The 20,226-nt window shown below is 43.9% G+C and overlaps 3 protein-coding genes and 1 long non-coding RNA gene across 16 annotated transcripts; 3 read left to right on the top strand and 1 right to left on the bottom strand.

The window, feature by feature from the left end:
• The first annotated feature begins 368 nt into the window (after positions 1-368).
• Positions 369-3,346, top strand: LOC148380269 (uncharacterized). Of its 3 annotated transcripts, none has more exons than XM_088365506.1 (10): positions 369-698; positions 1,025-1,144; positions 1,213-1,296; positions 1,369-1,479; positions 1,642-1,791; positions 1,963-2,112; positions 2,187-2,336; positions 2,444-2,596; positions 2,668-2,799; positions 2,869-3,346. In XM_088365506.1, exons 1-10 carry the CDS (start codon positions 665-667, stop codon positions 2,919-2,921), a joined length of 1,137 nt encoding a protein of 378 aa, XP_088221632.1. In that variant the 5' UTR covers positions 369-664; the 3' UTR covers positions 2,922-3,346. The 3 variants fall into 3 exon arrangements, with proteins under 3 accessions (XP_088221632.1, XP_088221633.1, XP_088221631.1); XM_088365507.1 differs by having other exon boundaries at positions 370-686; positions 2,441-2,596; XM_088365505.1 differs by having other exon boundaries at positions 370-698; positions 2,441-2,596.
• A 1,588-nt stretch (positions 3,347-4,934) lies between these two features.
• Positions 4,935-12,372, bottom strand: LOC148380268 (tenascin-like). 6 transcript variants are annotated; one of them, XM_088364644.1, is made up of 12 exons: positions 12,049-12,371; positions 10,420-10,493; positions 10,102-10,168; positions 8,311-8,408; positions 8,043-8,203; positions 7,782-7,865; positions 7,384-7,739; positions 7,121-7,217; positions 6,904-7,034; positions 6,680-6,776; positions 6,437-6,601; positions 4,935-6,348 (listed from the first exon to the last, which is right to left on the bottom strand). In XM_088364644.1, exons 1-12 carry the CDS (start codon positions 12,067-12,069, stop codon positions 6,098-6,100), a joined length of 1,602 nt encoding a protein of 533 aa, XP_088220770.1. In that variant the 5' UTR covers positions 12,070-12,371; the 3' UTR covers positions 4,935-6,097. The 6 variants fall into 6 exon arrangements, with proteins under 6 accessions (XP_088220770.1, XP_088220773.1, XP_088220769.1 ...); XM_088364647.1 differs by having other exon boundaries at positions 7,384-7,925; positions 7,968-8,203; positions 12,049-12,372; XM_088364643.1 differs by having other exon boundaries at positions 7,384-7,865.
• A 1,674-nt stretch (positions 12,373-14,046) lies between these two features.
• On the top strand, positions 14,047-16,798 carry LOC148380267 (uncharacterized). Of its 4 annotated transcripts, none has more exons than XR_015854859.1 (4): positions 14,072-14,444; positions 15,187-15,593; positions 15,704-15,925; positions 16,145-16,798. It is a non-coding gene; the product is annotated as an uncharacterized LOC148380267 (long non-coding RNA). The 4 variants fall into 4 exon arrangements; XR_015854857.1 differs by having other exon boundaries at positions 14,197-14,444; positions 15,187-15,514; XR_015854858.1 differs by having other exon boundaries at positions 14,047-14,440; positions 15,187-15,925.
• A 1,080-nt stretch (positions 16,799-17,878) lies between these two features.
• On the top strand, positions 17,879-20,132 carry LOC148380266 (H-2 class I histocompatibility antigen, K-B alpha chain-like). 3 transcript variants are annotated; one of them, XM_088364652.1, is made up of 4 exons: positions 17,879-18,076; positions 18,793-19,056; positions 19,182-19,460; positions 19,589-20,127. In XM_088364652.1, exons 1-4 carry the CDS (start codon positions 18,013-18,015, stop codon positions 19,897-19,899), a joined length of 918 nt encoding a protein of 305 aa, XP_088220778.1. In that variant the 5' UTR covers positions 17,879-18,012; the 3' UTR covers positions 19,900-20,127. The 3 variants fall into 3 exon arrangements, with proteins under 3 accessions (XP_088220778.1, XP_088220777.1, XP_088220776.1); XM_088364651.1 differs by having other exon boundaries at positions 17,934-19,056; positions 19,615-20,132; XM_088364650.1 differs by having other exon boundaries at positions 17,937-19,056.
• The last annotated feature ends 94 nt before the right edge of the window (positions 20,133-20,226 follow it).

Raw genomic sequence — 20,226 nt, 5'->3', positions numbered from 1 at the left:
AGCTATCTTCCTTCATAGGACAGTTTAAATTGAACTGGGCGATATACTTTGTCATGAATCGAGTCATATAAACATGCAATGAAAAAAATAACATGCAATCAAACAAAATGAAACTTGCCTATACATAACCACAAATTTGGTAAGGTACAATTAACCAGTGCTTGTCATATTGTTACCATTCATGCAAGTGATTAAAAAATTAATAATATAAAAGCAGTAAAACATGACAATTGCGAGAAAAAAATAAAATACCAAACAGATTCAATTTTGCATTTTAAAATAGCAAAATATTTTGAGATTCCCGTTTCGCAAAAAAGGGACAAATTTCATCACATTAAAGCGACACGCCAAAACACAACCGTGAGCCCGCGCAGTGACGTCATAAAAAAGAGCCCCGAACGTCTCTTCAAACAGCCGTCAGCGAGCAAATCAAATGTTATCAGCGAAGAGGAGAAGGTTAACTTTGCTGCATTTTCAACGGGACGAGCCTCTAAGACTCTTCCTGTCATTTTCGTCATAACAAGTCGAACAATTTAGCTAAACTATTAAACGACAAGAACGCCGGGTAGGCAGGGGACGAGCATTGCGATACGTCAATTAAGCTAGTCGAGGTTTTTCAGGGGGCAATTTTGGATGAGCATCTTCACTCCCGGCCAGAAACAAAATGGAGCGCCGCGTCACGCTACGTAAGTCTTCAGGTAGTCATACGTCTACTTGATTACATTTCGTTTTTGCGTCATTGAATATGCCTCAAGCAAAGACAAACGTGCCGCTAAAACATCCATCCAACCATTTTTATTTGGTATTGATCCTAATGATCAATTTTCGTCTTCCCTCTGTACGTCTGTTATAACTTGCTAATGAAACTATTAATTCGAATAATCAATTTTCTGTTGTTGTATTGGCATCAAAGATGTAAAAAAGTGAACACTGCTATTTTTTTTGTGAGAAGTACACAGCCAAACCGACTAACTTTTTACTTTCTTCTACCCCGATGGATGTTGTGGTGAACGTCGATCTGAAGGCAAGGACAACTCCACCTCTGATGACGACGCTCCCCTCTCGAATCTCGCGGTGAAGCAACCCAAAAAGGAGAAACAGTCCACTGAGGACGCGCACAGCTCCAACGCCGAAGACAAGAGCGGTGAGCGCCTCGGATGCTTTGAATCGTCGTCTTTGTCGTGTTCTGACCAGCTCTTGTTTGCTTGCCAGATGATGAGCCGCTGATTAAGATGAAGACTAAGAAGAAGGAAAACAGACAACCCCCGTTTCATGGCAAAAAATCCAAGAATGCAGGTTAGACAAGTTGATGATTGATTTTTTTTTTTCTATTGGTTTTAAACCTTTTCTTGCTCGTAATCTCAAAAGCGGACGACAGTTCTAACCACGGTCCTCTGGTGAAAGCCAAAGCGCCAACCAAAGCTGGCAAGAAGTTCACAACACCAGCCAAGAAATCAGCTCAACCAAAGAAGAAGAAAGGTGATAAACTGTGGTGAACCTTTGCTAATGCAAACATTTGTGAATAGTAGACATCTCATAAAAATGGTTTTTATTTTCATTATTCAGTGGTGCCATGAAATATGTGTAACTTGTTCCAGTATGTCTCTGATCAAGTCACACATGTCGCTTGTCCTTGTCTAGATGTTCTAGATGAGGACGCAAGTTCGGATGATGAGCCTCTGAACATCATTGCCAAGAAGCTGAAGGCGCAGCAGAAGGAAAACGTGCCGGCGGGGACCTCCGCTCAAGCCACCGAGGCCACATCCAAAAGGAATGCTGCCAAGAAAAGAGGCAAGTGACAAAAAAAAAAAGAGATATTTTTTAATTTATACATGAGGACTGTTAAAAAAGCTGCGGTCTAAAGATTTTGAAAAAAATTCAAATTCAAATCAGCATTTGACTGTGTCATGGTACAAAATGTAAGCAAATGCGCTCTTGGTTGACGCACGTTTTTCTTACCAGTGAAATACAAAGAGTCTTCCAACGAGAGCTCGGACGATGACCCGGTGGCGGCCATCATGAGGAAGAAGGCCATCGCCAGTCGGCAGAAAACACCCGCTGCCAAAAACAGCAAGAAAACCAGAGCTAAGCGCGCCAGCGTCGCGCAGCGAGGTGAGACTCGGACAACGGCGGGCTTCTTTTTCAGCGGCAACATGTCCGATTTTGAAAAGAGTCTCCGTCCTCAGACGACAGCTCCGACGACGTCGGCGATGGTGACGATGATGATGTCCCCCTGGTGAACGTCATCGCCAAGCCGACTAATCCGGCGGAGGACAAGAAAAAGGGAGCAAAAAAGAGCGGCGTGGCACAAGGCAGTGCTTCGAAAAAGAGGCGAGGTAGGAAAAATGATTTAAAGCGATGTGTTGAAAAGTTATTCAACCTGAGGCTGATTTGGCTCAAATCTGAAGCCCAAAAAATAATCCACAAACTGTCTCCTCAGAAGCAGGTCAGTCTGACGAGAGCTCGGGTGACGAGGCCCTCATCAATCTGGTCAAGAAATCTCAAACGGAGAAAAAGACCAAGCTGAAGAAACAGCCCTCGGCTCCCAAGAAGCGAACTGCCACTCCCAAATCCGGCAAGAAGAAGGCAACGGCAGGTAACGCAAAGATGAGCTCATCGAAATGGGTGGTGGAGTCACCGGAGTGAAGCTCTCTGACGTTTCCTCAGGCGCCAGCTCAGATGACGAGCCCTTGACGGAAGCCATCAAACACCCTCAGGTGACCAAAACGCTCCGCATCAAGCTAGAGAGGTGCGAGATAAAGGAAGCCGCTGTCGTCGCCGCCACGGCAAGTCAAGCAGGTGAGCGCTAAATCGCCCGTTCGAAAATGCCCACACGAACGCTGACGTCCTTCTCGTGCATCAACTCAGAATGGCGGTTGGCCAAACAGCCAAGCGAGAAGCTGGAGGAAAGTTCTGAGTAATCGTCAGCGCCAGGAGAAAGCATTCTTTTTCAAAACGGTTTGTTCAAAGATTCTGTTGGGCGAAGACGCCTCCTAAACAGTGTTTCATGTTGAGGACAAAAAAAAAAAAAAAAAAAAAGGTGTTTTATATGTGAATGAGATCAAGGAGTCGATTTTGTTGGCTCCACTTTTTTTACTTTGGGACCAAACGCAATTTAGTTTGGGTCCAAATGTCAGTTTTGCGCTCTTGTGCACAGAAGCATGTTTATAAAATGTCATTTTGCCATTTGTACCAGTTTTGTTTTTCCATGAAGTGAGTTTGATTCAGATTGTCTACCACTGGAAAATGTTGAAGTTGCACACTAATGCTCTTAATATTTTTCATGAATTCAATGTACGTTCAGCATGTTTAAGTGTAAAATATAATTAAATGTGGATTAGATGTTTCTTTTTCTTTAACTGGCCAAAACAGGAGGTACATGTAAGAAATAAAATTAAATAAAAACTAAACACCTGTGAGAAGCTAGCCCCCCAGCCCACGCAAAATTTAAGGAAAATAATCTGTTTCGTTTGTGCTTCGTTTGTGCAGCAAAAGATTTCGTTTGTGCTGCTATGGTTTTTTTAGTTTTGAAAGATTATTTTATAGGTAATCCAGAGTTCACCCAGCCCCCCATCTGCTCCAAATGAACCCAAAATGGTACAGTTCGTTTGTGCAGCAAAAATTTTCGTTTGTGCTGCTCCGGTTTTGTAGATATTACACATTTATTTTCTGCCCATGCTGTCACTCAGCCCCCCATTTTCCTCCAAATGGACCCAAAATGGTACCGTTTGTTTGTGCTGCTACGGTTTTGCAGATATTTATAGCGATGGCGTCACCGTATGTCGTCGCGAATTTCAAGCTCCTGGAATGCTCCTGATGCAGGACGAATACAAGGTAAATATGTTCTTGTTTTTTTTTTTCTATTTCTTTTTTTAGCTTACAGAAAACTTTCACTGCGGGAAATGGCTTTTAGTACGAGGATATTTCTGTCATTATGTTTTTATCATGCTCATTGATTCATTCCCTTGAATACGTTTGATGAAACAAAACGATAACATATCTATAGAATTGTTGTTGTATGTGTGTGGACGTCAAGAAAACAAAAAAAGGCCAAGAATGAACAAAATCGGCAAACGGAAACTCAGCATTATACAGCTATATCTTTTTTTATACTGCATCCTGGTGGTTGAAGCAACCAAGCAGAAGGCCCCTTCAACAAGTTAATCATTCATCTTCCGCCCATTCAATTGAGTAATGACTGCAGCGTCTATGAGATAGAATATTATAGAGTGCCATTTTTCTTACTTTTTTTCACTCTATTCATATCAAGCAGTCTTTGAGAAAGAATTGAAAGAATTTGAATTGTTTATATCCGTGGTCACCATGGCGAACCAAGACCACCAAAGCGAGATGGAGGGGAATGGCAAAGCCCGAGAAGGACCTGAAAGTGGCTCTTCGCATCATAACCCCTGGCAGAGATGAGAGGCCCGCTGAGTAAGGTCGCCTGCTACGTTCATTGTATCCATTGTGACAAGTCGGCAGTGTGTGTGATGGACAAATAAGTCGTTTTCAAATCAGATGAGTAAAAACTGGTCAAATATTTAAAAGAAGAAAAAAAAAGATATTATTTAAATTGAAGATCATTTGCAATTCTAGTAATGACACACGTAGGTCTGACACCTACCTCGGCGTCCTTTTTACAGCGGCTTTCTCTCCCTAAGGCACGGGTGTCAAACTCAAGGCCTGGGGGCCAGATACGGCCCGCCACATCATTATCTGCGAAAGCGAAAACAAATTGTGCTTCAAATTCGTGTTTCCTTGCTAGAATTGCAAATGCTCTTCACTTTTAATAATATCTCCACCAGCTTTTACTCGTCTGATTTGAAAACGAGTTATTTGTCAGTTTGTTTTGTAGCTTTGACTGCATGTAATGCGAGGTGCTCATATATTCCACATCGTAAAATGCACGTGAAAAGAAAAAATCAATCATCAAATCAAAGGATTATCAAGAGAAAGTTTAATGAATACGGGAAAAAAGTGACACATCTCAATTGTTCGTAGAAACGACGACAATTCCACTCGCCGTTTCTTATTCAAACGAGAATGATGCCGTCGCAAACTTTTTTGGATTGTAAAGAAAAGAAAAGAAAATGCAACCAAACTACTAAAACACTTCAAAGATATTCAACACAACATAACTGAACGATGATTACGGGGACCCTTACTTTAACAGTCCTTACTCACGTGAGAATACATTCATGTATGAATAAAACATCCATATTGAATACATGTTGATGATCCATCCATCCATCCATCCATCCATCCATCCATCCATCCATCCATCCATCCATCCATCCATCCATCCATCCATCCATCCATCCATCCATCCATCCATCCATCCATCCATCCATCCATCCATCCAACCAACCTTGTGACATCAACAACGATCAACCATGTTTAAAAATATTCAACTGAAACGACACAAAAAGGAAGAAAATGAAAGCTAACTCAATATTCAAGCAACCTAACTAAACAATGGTTATGGGTGGCTATCCTTACTTGAACAGATGTCATTGTAAAACACTCACGAACTTAACACATAATCAATCGTAGCTAACCTATGCTTATGGCCACTCCTTATGTTAACAGATGTAAGGGATTTTATGATAGCAAAGCAAAACATCCTAAAATGATCCAAAAGTGAGTGTGTGTGTGTGTGTGTGTGTGTGTGTGTGTGTGTGTGTGTGTGTGTGTGTGTGTGTGTGTGTGTGTGTGTGTGTGTGTGTGTCATTCAAAACAGGTCGTGTTTTCCGACTCAATAATTTTTGACTCATCTAACGACGGATTGACCATGTCACATCAGTCTAAATTTGGCACCGTCTGCTGGTGAAATTCTGAACTGCAACAGCGCCAAACTGCTTTTTAAAAAGAATTCATTTGGAGGAACTAACTTCCAACTAACCGTTTGTCAGGTCTCTCTCGTGTCAAGCTTCTGGTGAAATTCGAAATTGCACTTGAGCCCATTTGCCCGGGCCAAATCCGACACACATTTGCGCACCGCCATCTTACTTGACGAGCGCTGCGCAAATGGGTGACGGCGGGCAGCACTCACGTGATCCCACGGGGATGCCGTTCCCAGGCTCCGCCGGCTGACCGCTCACTTTCTGGGCCGGATCTTCATCTCCACAAATCTCAGGCAGGAATATGATCCCCCCAAATGATACCAGACTGCATTGGTATCGCCGCAGGTGCCGGTTGCCTTGTACATCCCGTTCAAGTTGGAGTGATAACAGCCCTTGTACCACCAAGCTCCCTTACAGTAAGTGGCGCAATTGGTACCATCCGAATTGTCTTGGTCGCGGTCTTTGGTGCTGAACTTCATCCCAGAATGGTAGGCCAATCCATCGCCTGCAAAGCACACAAACTTGCTTTTGAGCACACGCAGGCGGCGCAGGCTCTCGAGTGTGCCCCCCCCCCCCCGGGCGGGAGTCGCTACCTGCGTTTCCTGAGGAGCCGCTCACAAGCAGCGGGTAGCCGTCCTTCTCGTGGCCCACCGAGAAGTCGTCGTAGAGAGCGTAGTATTTGCGGCCGTCGAATATGGTGAAGTCGATCCGCAACTGGTAAGCGCCAGAGGCCGTCAGAGCGTGGATGTTTCGCAGGCCTGCAAACACGCAAAGGCGGCGGCGTCACGTCACGCAAACCACAAAGGCTTGACAAGAAGGGTGTCTTTGTTTCCGACCGAGCCAGTGCTCTCCGGCGAGGTCTCCAAAGCCCTTTCGATAGTCGTCCCAACCCCGAAAGAAGTTGACGGAGCCGTCCTTTCTCCTCTGGATCACCTGCAAACACACACGCACGCACACCATCAGCGGAGCAAACGAGCATGAAGAAAAGTGCCAACTTTATTGGGGAAGGCATCACGAGGGGAACTTTGGGGTGTTTTTTTGGGGGGGGTCAGGCACTTACAGTCCAGCCTCCCCCGTCCAGGTTCATGTTGCAATAAGCCTCGAACCTGTCGGACCCAATAAAGAAGGTATGGATTCCATCTTGGAACATTCCCGGCGCCATGACCTCACTGCAGGCTCTGGGCATGAGACCTGAAGCATATAAAAAAAAAAAACATGTGAGAGCGCAAAATAGATGCCCGCTTTCAACAAAGTGGACACGCTCGCTCGCTAGCGACCTTGCTTGCTAAGCGTGAGCTGATCCACCACCTTCTGCTGCAGGCTGGACAAAGCCAAACTGAAGTTGTGTAACTCCTTGGTCTCTTGTGACAGCTCCTGCGCACCAAGCGTTTGAAAGAACTGAAATGAGATCTCCAACTGGGACACTTTGTTTGCAGCTTTCAACCATACTTTTGTTCTTATTCAAAGGAGATAGTAGTTTGTGTGTAAGAGGAGGGAGGCAGGGAGGGAGGGACGTTAAGTCCTGAAATGTCCACCTCACCTGAGACATGTTCTTGTAGTCCGTCTCCAGGTCTTTCAGTGTCTCATTCAGAAGGTCTTTGTTGCTGCGAATCTCCTCCCAGACGTTGGCCAGCAGGCTCTGACTCGCCTCCAGGTCGCTGCGAATCGCGGTGTGACTCGCCTTCAGCTCTGCCAATGCCGTCTGACCTGCCTCCTGACCTGCCTTCAGCTCTGCCAATGCAGTCTGACCTGCCTCCTGACCTGCCTTCAGCTCTGCCAATGCGGTCTGACTCTTCTCCAGGTCGCTGGAAATCGCAGTGTGACTCGCCTTCAGCTCTGCCAATGCCGTCTGACCTGCCTCCTGACGTGCCTTCAGCTCTACCAATGCGGTCTGACCTGCCTCCTGACGTGCCTTCAGCCCTGCCAAAGCGGTCTGACCTGCCTCCTGACCTGCCTTCAGCTCTGCCAATGCGGTCTGACCTGCCTTCAGCTCTGCCAATGCGGTCTGACCTGCCTCCTGACCTGCCTTCAGCTCTGCCAATGCGGTCTGACCTGCCTTCAGCTCTGCCAATGCAGTCTGACCTGCCACCTGACCTGCCTTCAGCTCTGCCAATGCGGTCTGACTCTTCTCCAGGTCGCTGGAAATCGCAGTGTGACTCGCCTTCAGCTCTGCCAATGCGGTCTGACCTGCCTCCTGACCTGCCTTCAGCTCTGCCAATGCCTCCTGACCTGCCTTCAGCTTTGCCAATGCGGTCTGCAGCGCCGCCCAGTGGCAGGCTAAGTCGCTGCAGTTGTGGTCCGGGATGCTGTTGGGCAAAGTCGCCACCAGCGCGCCCAGCTCTTTGACGATGTCCTTTGGCCTTGGAACACATCAAGGGTATACATGAAGCTGCCATCCTTTGTGAGGAATGTAACTTGTGGCGGTCAAGTGTTTGTTCATTGCGTGCGTGCGTGCGTTCGTGCGTACCTGTTCAAGTGGAAGAAGACGATGTTTTGGATGACAAGCACGACCAAGAGGAGCGTCGGGACGACCGCCAGAATAGAGCCCCAGCGTATCTGAACAAACTGAGCGCAAACGTCGTCACAGGCGGCGTCTCTCTCTCTCTCTCTCTCTCTCTCTCTCTCTCTCTCTCTCTCTCTCTCTCTCTCTCTCTCTCTCTCTCTCTCTCTCTCTCGCTCTCTCCCCCCCGATGGAGCGAACGACTTGTAAATGCTTTCAACTCGACCAACCATTTATCAAGCGCGTGCGCGTCCATCCGATGCGTACCTCGCGCTTTGGTGGTTCGCCGATCAGCTTCTGGGTGCTTTTGTTCATCTCGAACCACTTGTGAATTGACATCCGACTGTGTTGACTTTTTTGTGCTCTCATTCTATTCTTACTTTCTACGTGTGAATGTCCCTAGCTGTACATGTTGTGTGTTCTGCGTCTAATGCCGTATTTTGTGATTAGCCGAGTGACGTGAAGTTTTCTTTCCACTTGACGTTGGTTTTGATCTTGTTTGCGGCAACGAGATGGGACAGCTCTGGGGTCGGTCGGTAAATTATTGGGAGAGAGCGCAAAAGACCGACAGAAAAGGAACGGGCTGTACACTGTAGTGAATTTTGAACTTTATGCGTATCTGTATGTTGCACTAGATGATCCACTAGTAGTAGTAAGACTATCAAACTATATTTGCTGTACAGAGAAGCTTTAGTTTCAGTAATGTATAAGTACTTAGTAGAAGATAGAAGGGCCAGTTGTCCGTGACCAGGGAGAATTCAGTTTCAGCAATGTGTGCAATCCTATAATAAGGTAAAGTGGCTGTTGTCGTCCATCACCAACAGCGCTGGTCAAGATCTCCTTTTTAGGACTGAAGTAAACTAGTAGATTGAAAACTACAGCTGTTACCCAAAGCCGTGACATCAGCTTCTTGTCAGGTATAAAAGCTACGGGCCTGACAAGAGGGGGGGTTCATTGGTTCCAGCGGGGGTTGGTTCCAGGGCTCGCTCTAGCGCGGGTTCGCTCGCTCTCGCTCGCTCCCCCTTTTGGGGGGGGGAGGGCTTTTTTACATCCATGCCTAGGGCCACTCAACTTTTTGGAAAGATTGGTTGAATAAAATCTTTTCCCAATCAGCCGTGGGTCCCTGAAGTGCTCATTCGTCGGGAAACAGCCACCGATCACCGAGTGTTTTTTGAAGACCAGCGAAGCAGCAAAAACCATATACCACAACACAACACAAAATCCGACCCCGAGTAAGTTCAAGTTCTCATTGACAATATTTGGTTGGTTGGTTGGTCGGTCGGTAGGTCGGTCTTTATCTATCTATCTATCTATCTATCTATCTATCTATCTATCTATCTATCTATCTATCTATCTATCTATCTATCTATCTATCTATCTATCTATCTATCTATCTATCTATCTATCTATCTATCTATCTATCTATCTATCTATCTATCTATCTATCTATCTATCTATCTATCTATCTATCTATCTATCTATCTATCTATCTATCTATCTATCTATTTTTTCATTCATCTATACATGTACTTTTGGACTGATTGATTCATTCCTGTATTTCCTCATTTATTTATTAGACACCATTAGATTACTAGACACTTGAAAAATTAGAGGGAACATTGGTGCCGACACCGTGAGTTTGATTCCCACGTTTGACGCTGTGGACGTGAGAGAGAGAGAGAGAGAGAGAGAGAGGGACCAAAAACAAAAAGCGCATGTGTATATGAGTGTGCAAGGAACAATAAAGAGGAGCAATACCAAACGCCACCACGGTGTGGTGTCTTGTCTCCGATTAGATGGACGTTGAAACGGCAAACCCAACCGACTGGAACACAAAAAAAGACAAGAGCTCTAAAGCTGAGGAGAAAGCCAGCCAAGGCAAAGCCATGTAACGCGGCGAGCCCGGCGCCATTCAGAAAAAAAGGACGGCAAACGGCAGCAGACTTTGTCGTCGAGTAATCATAACAATACATTTGATTGATAAGGCGCCTTTCAAAGCACTCAAGGTCGCCGTACAGACATAAAATAGCATTTTTAAAAAATGACTGGAGTAGAGTGATGGATAAGCTGACTCACGTCTCTGACTGGCCGACGGCCACAGGCAAAGATGCTCCTCCGGACACGCCGTCGTCAGTGGTCGCGGAACGGTCCTAAGTCCAGAAGAGGGACAAAGGTGTGAATTCAAATGGCGGAACTTCGACTATTTGCAGTCTTGTACGTTGTTATCAAAGAAGACCTCTGAAGACATATTGACAGTATTGTATACCTTGTTACAAAAAGTGATTATAATAACTAGAAAGAAAATAGGATGTTGACTTCTGCTACGGTCAATTGTGACCACTAGAGGTCCCTGGTTAACCAAGGTTAACAACGGAACGTCGCATCTCCGTGTGTTACACGCGCGCACACTCACCGTTCTACGTTACACGTGCTTATAGATAATAAATTGAGTTGGAAAGCACATATAATGTATATCCAAGCAAAAATTTCCAAATCACTAGCAGTATGGTATAAAGTAAAAGACCTTATAATTCAGTCATCATTACATTCCTTGCACTGCTCCTTCATACTCCCATACATCATTTACTGTGTGGAGGTGTGGGACAATACATACAAAACAAACACAGATCCAATCTTTATTTATTAAATTGATATTTTAAAAAAGCATTACGACTTATAAATAATGTTCATTATAGAGAACCATCTAACCCTCTTTTTATTAAACTGAACTCACTGAAATACGACGACCTAGTCGACTTTAAAACCATCCTACTCACGTACAAAATAAGAAATAATCAATTGCCAAACAGTATCCAGAGGTTCTTTGAGTGGAGGGAAAGTACCTCTTATTTAAGAGGAACACTTATGTTTAAAAGAGATTTGGTGAGAACAAACTTAAAGTTACATTGTATAACAGTTAGAGGTGTGGAATTACGGAACAGCGGCGGTGAAGAACTAAAGAAGCGTAGTACCTTGCCTAAGTTTCAATAAAATGGACAAAATGTTGACGGGATACCGTAACATGCCGTGAAGTTGTTTAAGTTGCTTTTGTATTTATTTTGTGTTTATTTATTGTATATATTTGACGATGGTCAAATCTTGACAGAATCAAAGACATATGTAGTTACAAGGGGAAGAGTCAGATAAGCTTAGGCTTCCTTCTACTCCCTTTTGAAAAAATATGAATTAATGTTTACATTTTCAATATTGATACAATATTCTCTGCATGTTGTTTCTACTATTATTGTACTATTTACGTGTATGAAACCATTTTTGAATGTTCTAATCATAAAGTATCCACTTAAATGCTTTCATGTACATTGATTGACACGCAGAGTAAATGTACGGTTGAGAGGGTGCGGTCACGCAACGGCGGCCCTGCCACTAGGCAGACGAGGCCAAAAAGATCTCTTTTTTTAATGATTATTCTCTTTCAAAGTTGTTCTAACTCATATCAATATTGGATTTAAAGGATCAAATAAAACGGAGGGTGCCTTTTCTGAATGATATCAAAATATGCATTGATATGAGTTCAAACAACTTAGAAAGAAAATGATCATTAAAAGATGTTGGGGTTTTGTTGTTCTTTTTTAGGCCGAGCGTAAGGGCTGCCTTTGAAGAAACCGATCAAGCTTCCTAAGTGCTGACCAAAGTTTTGATAGTCACACACACGCACGCATGCACTATAAATTATGCAATTACAACCTGCATGTTCTGAAGCTCCATCTCTCCTTTGCAGTCGGGTCAGCGTGTTGATGGCAGCAGAGGAAGGCTGGTGGCAGTGTGCTTAACAATAGTTGGCTCCAAAATGACACACACGCCCTTTGAATGAAACGGCCAGGGCGTCACTGAGCTGGAAACATTTGGCATCAACAGCGTCTGGTCAGAAAAATTTCTTCAAGGGAGTTCGAAGAAAACGAAACCTAACTCTCTCGCACGCGCACGCGCATGCACGCACACACACACACACACACACACACACACACACACACACACACACACACACACACACGCACGGGCAAGAAGAAGAAAATGGTGGAATCGGTAAAATTCCAATTGACGGCGAGGAAACTGTGAATGACCTTATATGGAATCAACCTGTGCTGGAAATGAGGGAAGAGGCGGAGAAAAGAAGACGAAACTTAACTCCCAAACACACCGATACTTATTAAGGAAACCTTGGTTCTCAAATTGATACTTTTCTTGTGATGTTGGCAAAATAGCTTTGGTATTCGCCTGTTGCCGATTGATGCCTGGATGCAGGCAAGTGCCACCCACGTCGAAGGGAGCCGGACGGTCATTTCGCTGCTCTCTTGCATTGTCGCTGAAGAAGGAAAAAGAATTTTCTTTCATGAGATAGATCATCACCAAACAGTTTGGAGATGCTGAATCATTTCAGGGAGTGTACAGTCAGTCCACGTGCTGCCTGCCACTTGGCCAGGCAAGCTTGTTTTTTTTTTTTACTCAAGTGCGGCCCACGTCAAAAGAGTCCACGTCCAACTTTTCCTGTTTTTTGTTGGGTCTTTTCTTTGAACTAGCAAAGGAGGACATGTTGGAATTTCACACCTCATAAAACAAAGCTACAGAATCATCTCAGTGACTATCAGTTCCTCTCCGCCCGCTGGCTGGCTCGCTCCTCAGCAACCTTGGAAGAGCGCGTTCCCGCGGAGACCCTTTGTACGTGTGCACGTCTTTGCCCGACGGAACACGATATTACTTGGGCCACCTTTGTCCAGACTTTGGACACCACTTTGATTTCATTGGGGATGGGAGAGAGGGGAAGCGAGCAAAAAAAGAGCCACAACCTTTGGGGTCACTTCAACCTACGTTTTCAAGTGACGCCAAGTCGCGTGTCAAAGTATTTGATTTTTTTTGTTTTTGACTCGACATCAGTCAACGTGGAATCAGCTCGTGACAACGTCGACTGACTGAAAGATCAAAAACATTGGCTCACTCAATCGGTCGACATTTTCGGATCACATCAGGGGGGTTGCTTGCGAGAAAAGTCAAATGAGCAGGTTGTCACGTTTTGGAGCTAAATGCAGGCAAGCAGGAAGGAAGGATGGCTTCCTAAAAGACACTGGCGGTTTGGAACCAAGGGGGTGTCGTGTCCAGTGGCGTGCCGGGAGCCATTTTCCAGTTTCAAATGCAACGGGCCCAATGGCAGAAAAATAGAATACCGCTGTGTCACTTGACTCCACTATTTAAGCGCTGACAATGGGGGAAAGATTTCATCCTAAAAATACGTACGTACATCATCCAACACATCATTAAGATGGTTAGCAGGCTACTGTAGCCTTTGAATGAGGTTTTATGTTGCATTATCCATATTATTTTCCACGACTCAAACGATATGCAGTATATCTATCTTCTAAAATGCAAGGCGAATCGCTCGCTCGGAGAGCATCCGAGACTGATATTAGCGTACGAATTAGCCCGTGTTGTGCCCTCAGCTCCTAAGCCTGGCTGGCTCTTTACCATTTTCCTCTGCGGTTTTCCTCAGACACACTCACTAGATACGTTCAGTTTCAATTGAGTAAAATATGAAAGACTAATTTGAAACTAAGCGTCTGGCCAGCGGTGGTAAAAAAAAAAAGTCAATAGCTGTTTGGGGAATGGCGTACATTGTTAGTTTTTGTGAAGCCTTTCCAACATCATACAGAATAGGCGATAAGCGATTTCAAATAAAGTCGTTCAGTCTTAATTTCGGGGATCTTTTTATTGCGTCGCGACTGATAAGACGGACCACCGGGAAAACAGGAGGGGCATTAGTGCGAGTAATGAGCAGGTCATGAAAGCAACACTAAAAGCGCTTCAAACAAACTGAATAGTTCACCCGGCACTCGGCTTTTCCACATCCAATATGGCGGCGAGGCTAATTACCAGTAGAACCAGTTTCGCCACACCGTAGATTCAATCCGTGGAAAGTCACCGACGCGCGTATGCAGTTTTCGGTCATTATGCGTCCGCCAGTTGGAATAGTCACAAGTTTGAGCAAATACTTCGCTTGACCAAAATGTGACAAACAACTTGATGCTTGGAATGAATTCACTTGCATTCATTGCTGCGGCCGTGCAAATTTACGCCATAACACCTGGTAGGTAAGTTGTACTTTGCTTACAAGTCCTTTTATTATCCTAAAGATTGACGCTCTTGATTTAGAACTGACGCATTGGGTTTGGGTTTGGGTTTTTGCTTGGTAAATATTCCTCTCATGTCTACGTACGGAAGAACGATACGGAATACGGAAAAGGATTAGGGCCAGTGAAGGAGAAAAAAAATAAAATAAAAAACAGGGGTGACGGGATTCTGACTTTATTCTCAGAATTCCGACCATAAAGTCAGAATTCTGAGAATAAAGTCAGAATTCTGACGTTAACGTCTATAAGTGGGAATTCTGAGAATTCTGACTTTTACGGAAGAGGATGAGGGCCAGGGAAGAAAAAAAAGTGCGGTGACGGGATTCTCACTTGATTTCTCTGAATTCTGACTCCACTTTAAAGTTAGAATTCTGAGAATAAAGTCACAATTACCACTTAAAAGTTAGTATTCTGAGAATAAAGTCAGAATTCTGCATCACCTCCTGAATATTATATGGGCAATATATGATCAATAATGTTATTGGATTTTTTTTTTAAATGAAAGAGAATGGCAAAAGTTATGTAATTAGATTTTTCTTCATAAGTGGATTTAAAAGGCCGATGAGAGGCATTGAACTCAACATGTCAAGTGCTGCAATGTTCCAACTGCAGATAGAATCATTGAAGAAAGAAATTGCACAAGATTGCCCATTGTAAAAACAGAGCATGATCATGTGTGTCACTTTTGTTTTTTTTCTTTCAGTCATTCACACGCTCAATTAATTCACGACAATGTCTCAAGTTGCAAAGCTACCAGAGTTCTTGGAGGCCGCGTATGTTGACGGCGTTCAGATTCTGCACTTTGACAGCAACCACAGGGAAACAAAAGCCAAACATGACTAAAACCAACACCAACTAGAACGAGCAATTTCTGGAGAAATTGCGTGTGAAGCCGAAGAAGCTGAATACTTGGGGAATGCTACAGAAGGAATCGGTCAAATAATGTAGGAATTCGAAGGGAAAAGCAGAATTCTATCAAATATGGCGTGAACATACGTATATATCATGGAAAATCGACATATCATGAAAAAGTATGATTATTATTCTTTTTTTTTATTAATGCACTGCCACATCCAGAAGTTCTCAGACGACACAGCCTGTTAGAAAAATGTATACATACATACGTATGTTATCGTGCCTTCTCTGATGAATGCTTATCACAATATTACTGCAATATATGCTTGCCGTTTGGCCTTGCTCTTTTTCATCTTGTGCAACAGAAAAGAAAGGTTACGACTGGGCCAGGAGAGAGGTGACGGCTGTGTCAGGCAGGATACTGCTGACAACTCGGAAAAAGAGAACGTCCACCGAGACATTGCGTAGAAAACAACGCGTCAAACCATGTGTCATGACCCTCGTGACATCACGTTCCTGTTTCTGATCTCTCAGAGCCGAAGAAAAATGTGGATTGCTTAAACCGTTTTGCTGACATTGCCATATCAGTACGTAACACCTTGTGCATCACTTCTTATTTTTTGCTCATGAGACGAAGCCCACGCGCATGCCCCCCTCCCTTAGATCCAAATAAAAAGAGCGGGAGTGCAAACAGATAGTCAGTGGAGTGAGATTGTTGTAAGCGATCTGTACTGCACTCCTCGCGAGCATTGAATCCATATTCTGTCTCACTTGTGATTGTCTGCTGATACTTTTCTCTTCAACAGATATTCAGTCACCGAAATCAACCTGACACCATCGCTGGAAGCAAACGCCTTCAGAAGCACTGACATGCATTTACAACCTGGATTTATTCATGAAGTCTTTTTCCTAAAAGGAATATTTCACGTATACTCAATGTATCACCGACTCAAGAGAAAATGTTATTAATTTCCTGTTTGTAGTTTTGAATATTTGACCAACAGTTGTCGTATAGCACCGTGCATCAAGCGAGGAATTCACCAGATGCCAGTTAGGCAAGAAGGAGGAAATTGCGTGCAGCGAGCTTGCCGCTGTTGGAATGCAAAATGGCCAACCCAAGTGAAAAGTCCACTTTGGTTTTGTGCAACTAAACAAATCAAGTCAGTGGTTACCACCGGTTGGAAGTCGCATCACGAAAGTTGATATCTGGACGATTTTGACCCTTTAAAAACCTTGAGACTCTTTCATCAAGCAATTTATTAGTATGAAATACATTTGAAAAAAATTAGAAAAATAGATAATATATCAGGTAAATAATAAAATAGTGATGATATCAATCGTTTCAAAATGTGTTACATATTATTTTCATTTTACAGATTGAGTAAATTCACACATACCCTGGCTTGATTTTAAAGATTGTTTGAAGGAAATAAAAATGTGAGAATTCTTACAATGTAAAATGTACATCCATGCCTTTTGTTGTTGGTGGTGGTGCTGACACGCTTGCAACAAAACGCTTGCTGTCACGGACGGCCCCACGCCAGATTCGGGTCAAAGGTGTGCTACTTGAAAAAAAAAAAGTCAATGGTAAATCCAATGATTACATATCTTCATCTTTCAAGGTGCAAGACACTACTTTATTCATGTTGTGATTATTGTTCAACAATAAAAAATGCAGGTAAACCAGTGCAAAAAGAAGCTCATTGGTTACAGTCTCAAAAGCAGAGAAGTAAATCTCAGGTGTGCACTCAGACAGACAATCGAACTAGATACTTTCAGTGTCAATTTAGTAAAATATGAAAGACACATTTATAACTAAGCGTCTGGCCAGTCAGTGGTGGTGAAAAAGTCAATAGCTGTTTTGGGAATCGCGTACATTGATAGTTTTTGGTGAAGCCCTCCGAGCATCAAGTAATTTCAAATAAAGTCGTTCAGTCTTAATTTCAGGGGTATTTTTATTGCATCACAGCTGATGAGTCGGACCACCGGAAGAACAAGATGGGCATCAGTGCTATAGTGTTGAGCAGGTCTCCAAAGACAACACTAAAAGCGCTTCAAACAAACGGAATAGTTCACCCGGCGCTCAGCTTTTCCACATCCAACAAGGCGAAAAAGTTCATTTATGTATAGGTAATAATGGGACAGAGGACGGACAGCGAAGCGTTTGGCTGTATTGAACTGAGGCCCGTGCGTCATGACGTAACACAACACCGCAGTACCGCTGGGGCATACAATTGTATGTGGTGTGGAAGTTTTCCACACCCTCGAACACACTTGCGTGTTTTGTTGTGACTCTCTGCTCCGCCTAGCCTCTTCTTTTTAACACGTACGACGTCCATTATCCAAACTCGCACCGCTGCCTAGCCGCACCGAATTCCGCGCCCGACATAACGAACACCCCTTCCTGCACCCCTTGGGGCGGGTGTCAATTGATGTAAACCAATGGTCTTTCTCTCCTCACACGCTCTTTCCGTGAGTGGGCCGGCCTGTCTCTGACAGGCGTGCCGCCCCCTCGGAATAATTTAAAGAGAGAAACCAGCGCTTGAGGATCCTCCCGGTCAATCCAGAAGAATAATCCGAGGCTGGCGCTTCGGGAATATTCCCGGTTCTTCCGATGGTCAGTCCGGGGCTTTGTCTTCTTGCTCAACGACGGACATCGTGAACAAACGCAACAATGCTTGGAAAGAATTTACTTGGATTATTTGTTGCGGCCGTGCAAATATACAGCGTGACGCCTGGTAAATTGTGCTTTGCTTACAACTCGTTTCCTTGAGATTGACACTATTGATTTTGGACTGATGCATTTTTTATTTGTTTGTGAAATTGTCTTCACATGTCTGCTGCGTCAACATTTTATGAGCGGAAAATTCTTTCACCTGAACGCTCGTTTTCTCATAGTGAGACGGGAACACAATGCTGTGATCATAACTTTTAGAATACTTAGTTCATAAACTTAAAAGTGACACAAATCAAGGTGATGTAAACCTGCATGAATATGCATTTGATTAATTATGGAAAAGCTTGTGTACAGTAATGAAATGTTCGACAGTAGAGTCTTTGCCATGACTGATGAACATTTCACGGTAACGGCAATCAAGTTGTATCTTTCAGAGAAAAACACTCCTGAATAGACAATATATGATCAATTACGTTATTGGAATTGTTTTTGGCAAATTAAAGAGAATAGCAAAAGTTATGCAATTATATTTCTTTCATAAGTTGATTGAAATTGCTGATGAGGGACATCCCGCTGGAATCTTGCATATTTATCAACAACCAGCAGAAAACAAACAATTGTTAATTCACTGACAGGTTTGAGCGAAAGAATGCGCTTGGATAAACATCAACTCCAACATGTCAAGTGCTGCAATGTTCCAACTGCAGACAAAGTCATTGAAAATATGGATTGCACAATGTAAAAACAGAGCAAGATCATGTGCGTCATGTCTTTCAGTCATTCACACGTTCAATTATTTCAAGATGGGCTCTCAAGTTGCAACGCTACCAGAGTACTTGGTGATGGCGTATGTTGACGGCGTTCAGATTCTGCAGTTTGACAGCTACCATAGGGAAACGAAAGCAATACATGACTGGGTGAACAAAATCACAGAAGATGATCCGGACTTCTGGAAGAGAGAGACGGAGTTCAATATTGGGAATGAGCAGGTCATGAAAGTCAACATTGAAAGCGCTAAAAAGCGCTTCAACCAAACTGGAGGTTTGTTTTCGTCAGCTCGTAAAATTCATTTCATGTGCTGGTCCACTTCATGACGAATAAACAGACGTGTCATTGGTGGCTCCTCTCCGATTACCGTCACTGAATCTTGTGTGCGATTCTTTCAGGTGTTCACATGATTCAGGTGATGAGAGGCTGTGAATGGGACGATGAGACGGCTGAGGTTGATGGTTGGCAGCACGTCCGTTACGACGGAGAAGACTTCCTATCATGTGAGGCGAAGACGATGACATGGATCGCAGCAAATCCACAAGCTTTCGTCACCAAATTGAAATTGGACCAAATAGACGGGTTGAATGAAGTCAGGAAGAATATCCTCACTGAGGTGTGTCCTTTTGAGTTGAAGAAGCATGTGAGCAACGGAAGGGACTACCTGACGAAAACCGGTACGTTGTCTTCTTACACCTTCTCTCAACCTCACACACACACACTTTCTGTCTTTCCTTCCTTCCCATTATCTTCATCTTTCGTGCTCTTCTTACGCGTTTCCCTCCATCTATGAACCTGCGTGCAGAGATTCCCAAGGTGTTTCTCCTGCAGAAGACACCTTGCTCTCCGGTCACCTGCCACGCCACGGGTTTCTACCCCAGGACATCGACCCTCTTTTGGAGGAAGAACGGCGAGGAGATCCACAAGGACGTGGAGATGGGGGAGACCCTCCCCAACCACGACGGAACCTTCCAGACCTCGGCCCACCTGAAAGTGGAGGTGACGCCCGCCGCGGAGCGGGAGTACGAATGCGTGTTCCGGCTGGCCGGCGTCTCGGAAGACATCGTCATCAAGCTGGACACCGGAAGCATCCTGAGCACTCTGGATGACCTATAAAGTAATCTTTCATAACTAAAAAACCATAGCAACACAAACGAAAATTTTTGCTGCACAAACCAGCACAAACGAAACAGACTATTTTCCTTAAATTTTGCCTGGGCTGGGGGGCCAGCTTCACGCAGGTAAACTAAACTGCAGGATTTTGATTATGTCCATTTAATGATTGTGCTACACGCAGTAATATTTTAGGCTTTTTATGTAGAATAGCAAAATAAGTGAAATGAACAACCCAATGCTAAATAATGTTACTATAACCACTATTAACATTGCTAAACTAGTACCGCAATCATAGAATTACGCGCTGATAAACATTTTCAAAAACGA

This window comes from Syngnathus floridae, chromosome 21 (assembly GCF_059516105.1).
Source record: "Syngnathus floridae isolate MCC-2025c chromosome 21, RoL_Sflo_1.0, whole genome shotgun sequence".
Lineage (NCBI taxonomy): Eukaryota > Metazoa > Chordata > Actinopteri > Syngnathiformes > Syngnathidae > Syngnathus > Syngnathus floridae.
Note: the sequence above shows the minus strand (reverse complement) of the source record. Positions and strands in the feature narration are given on the sequence as shown.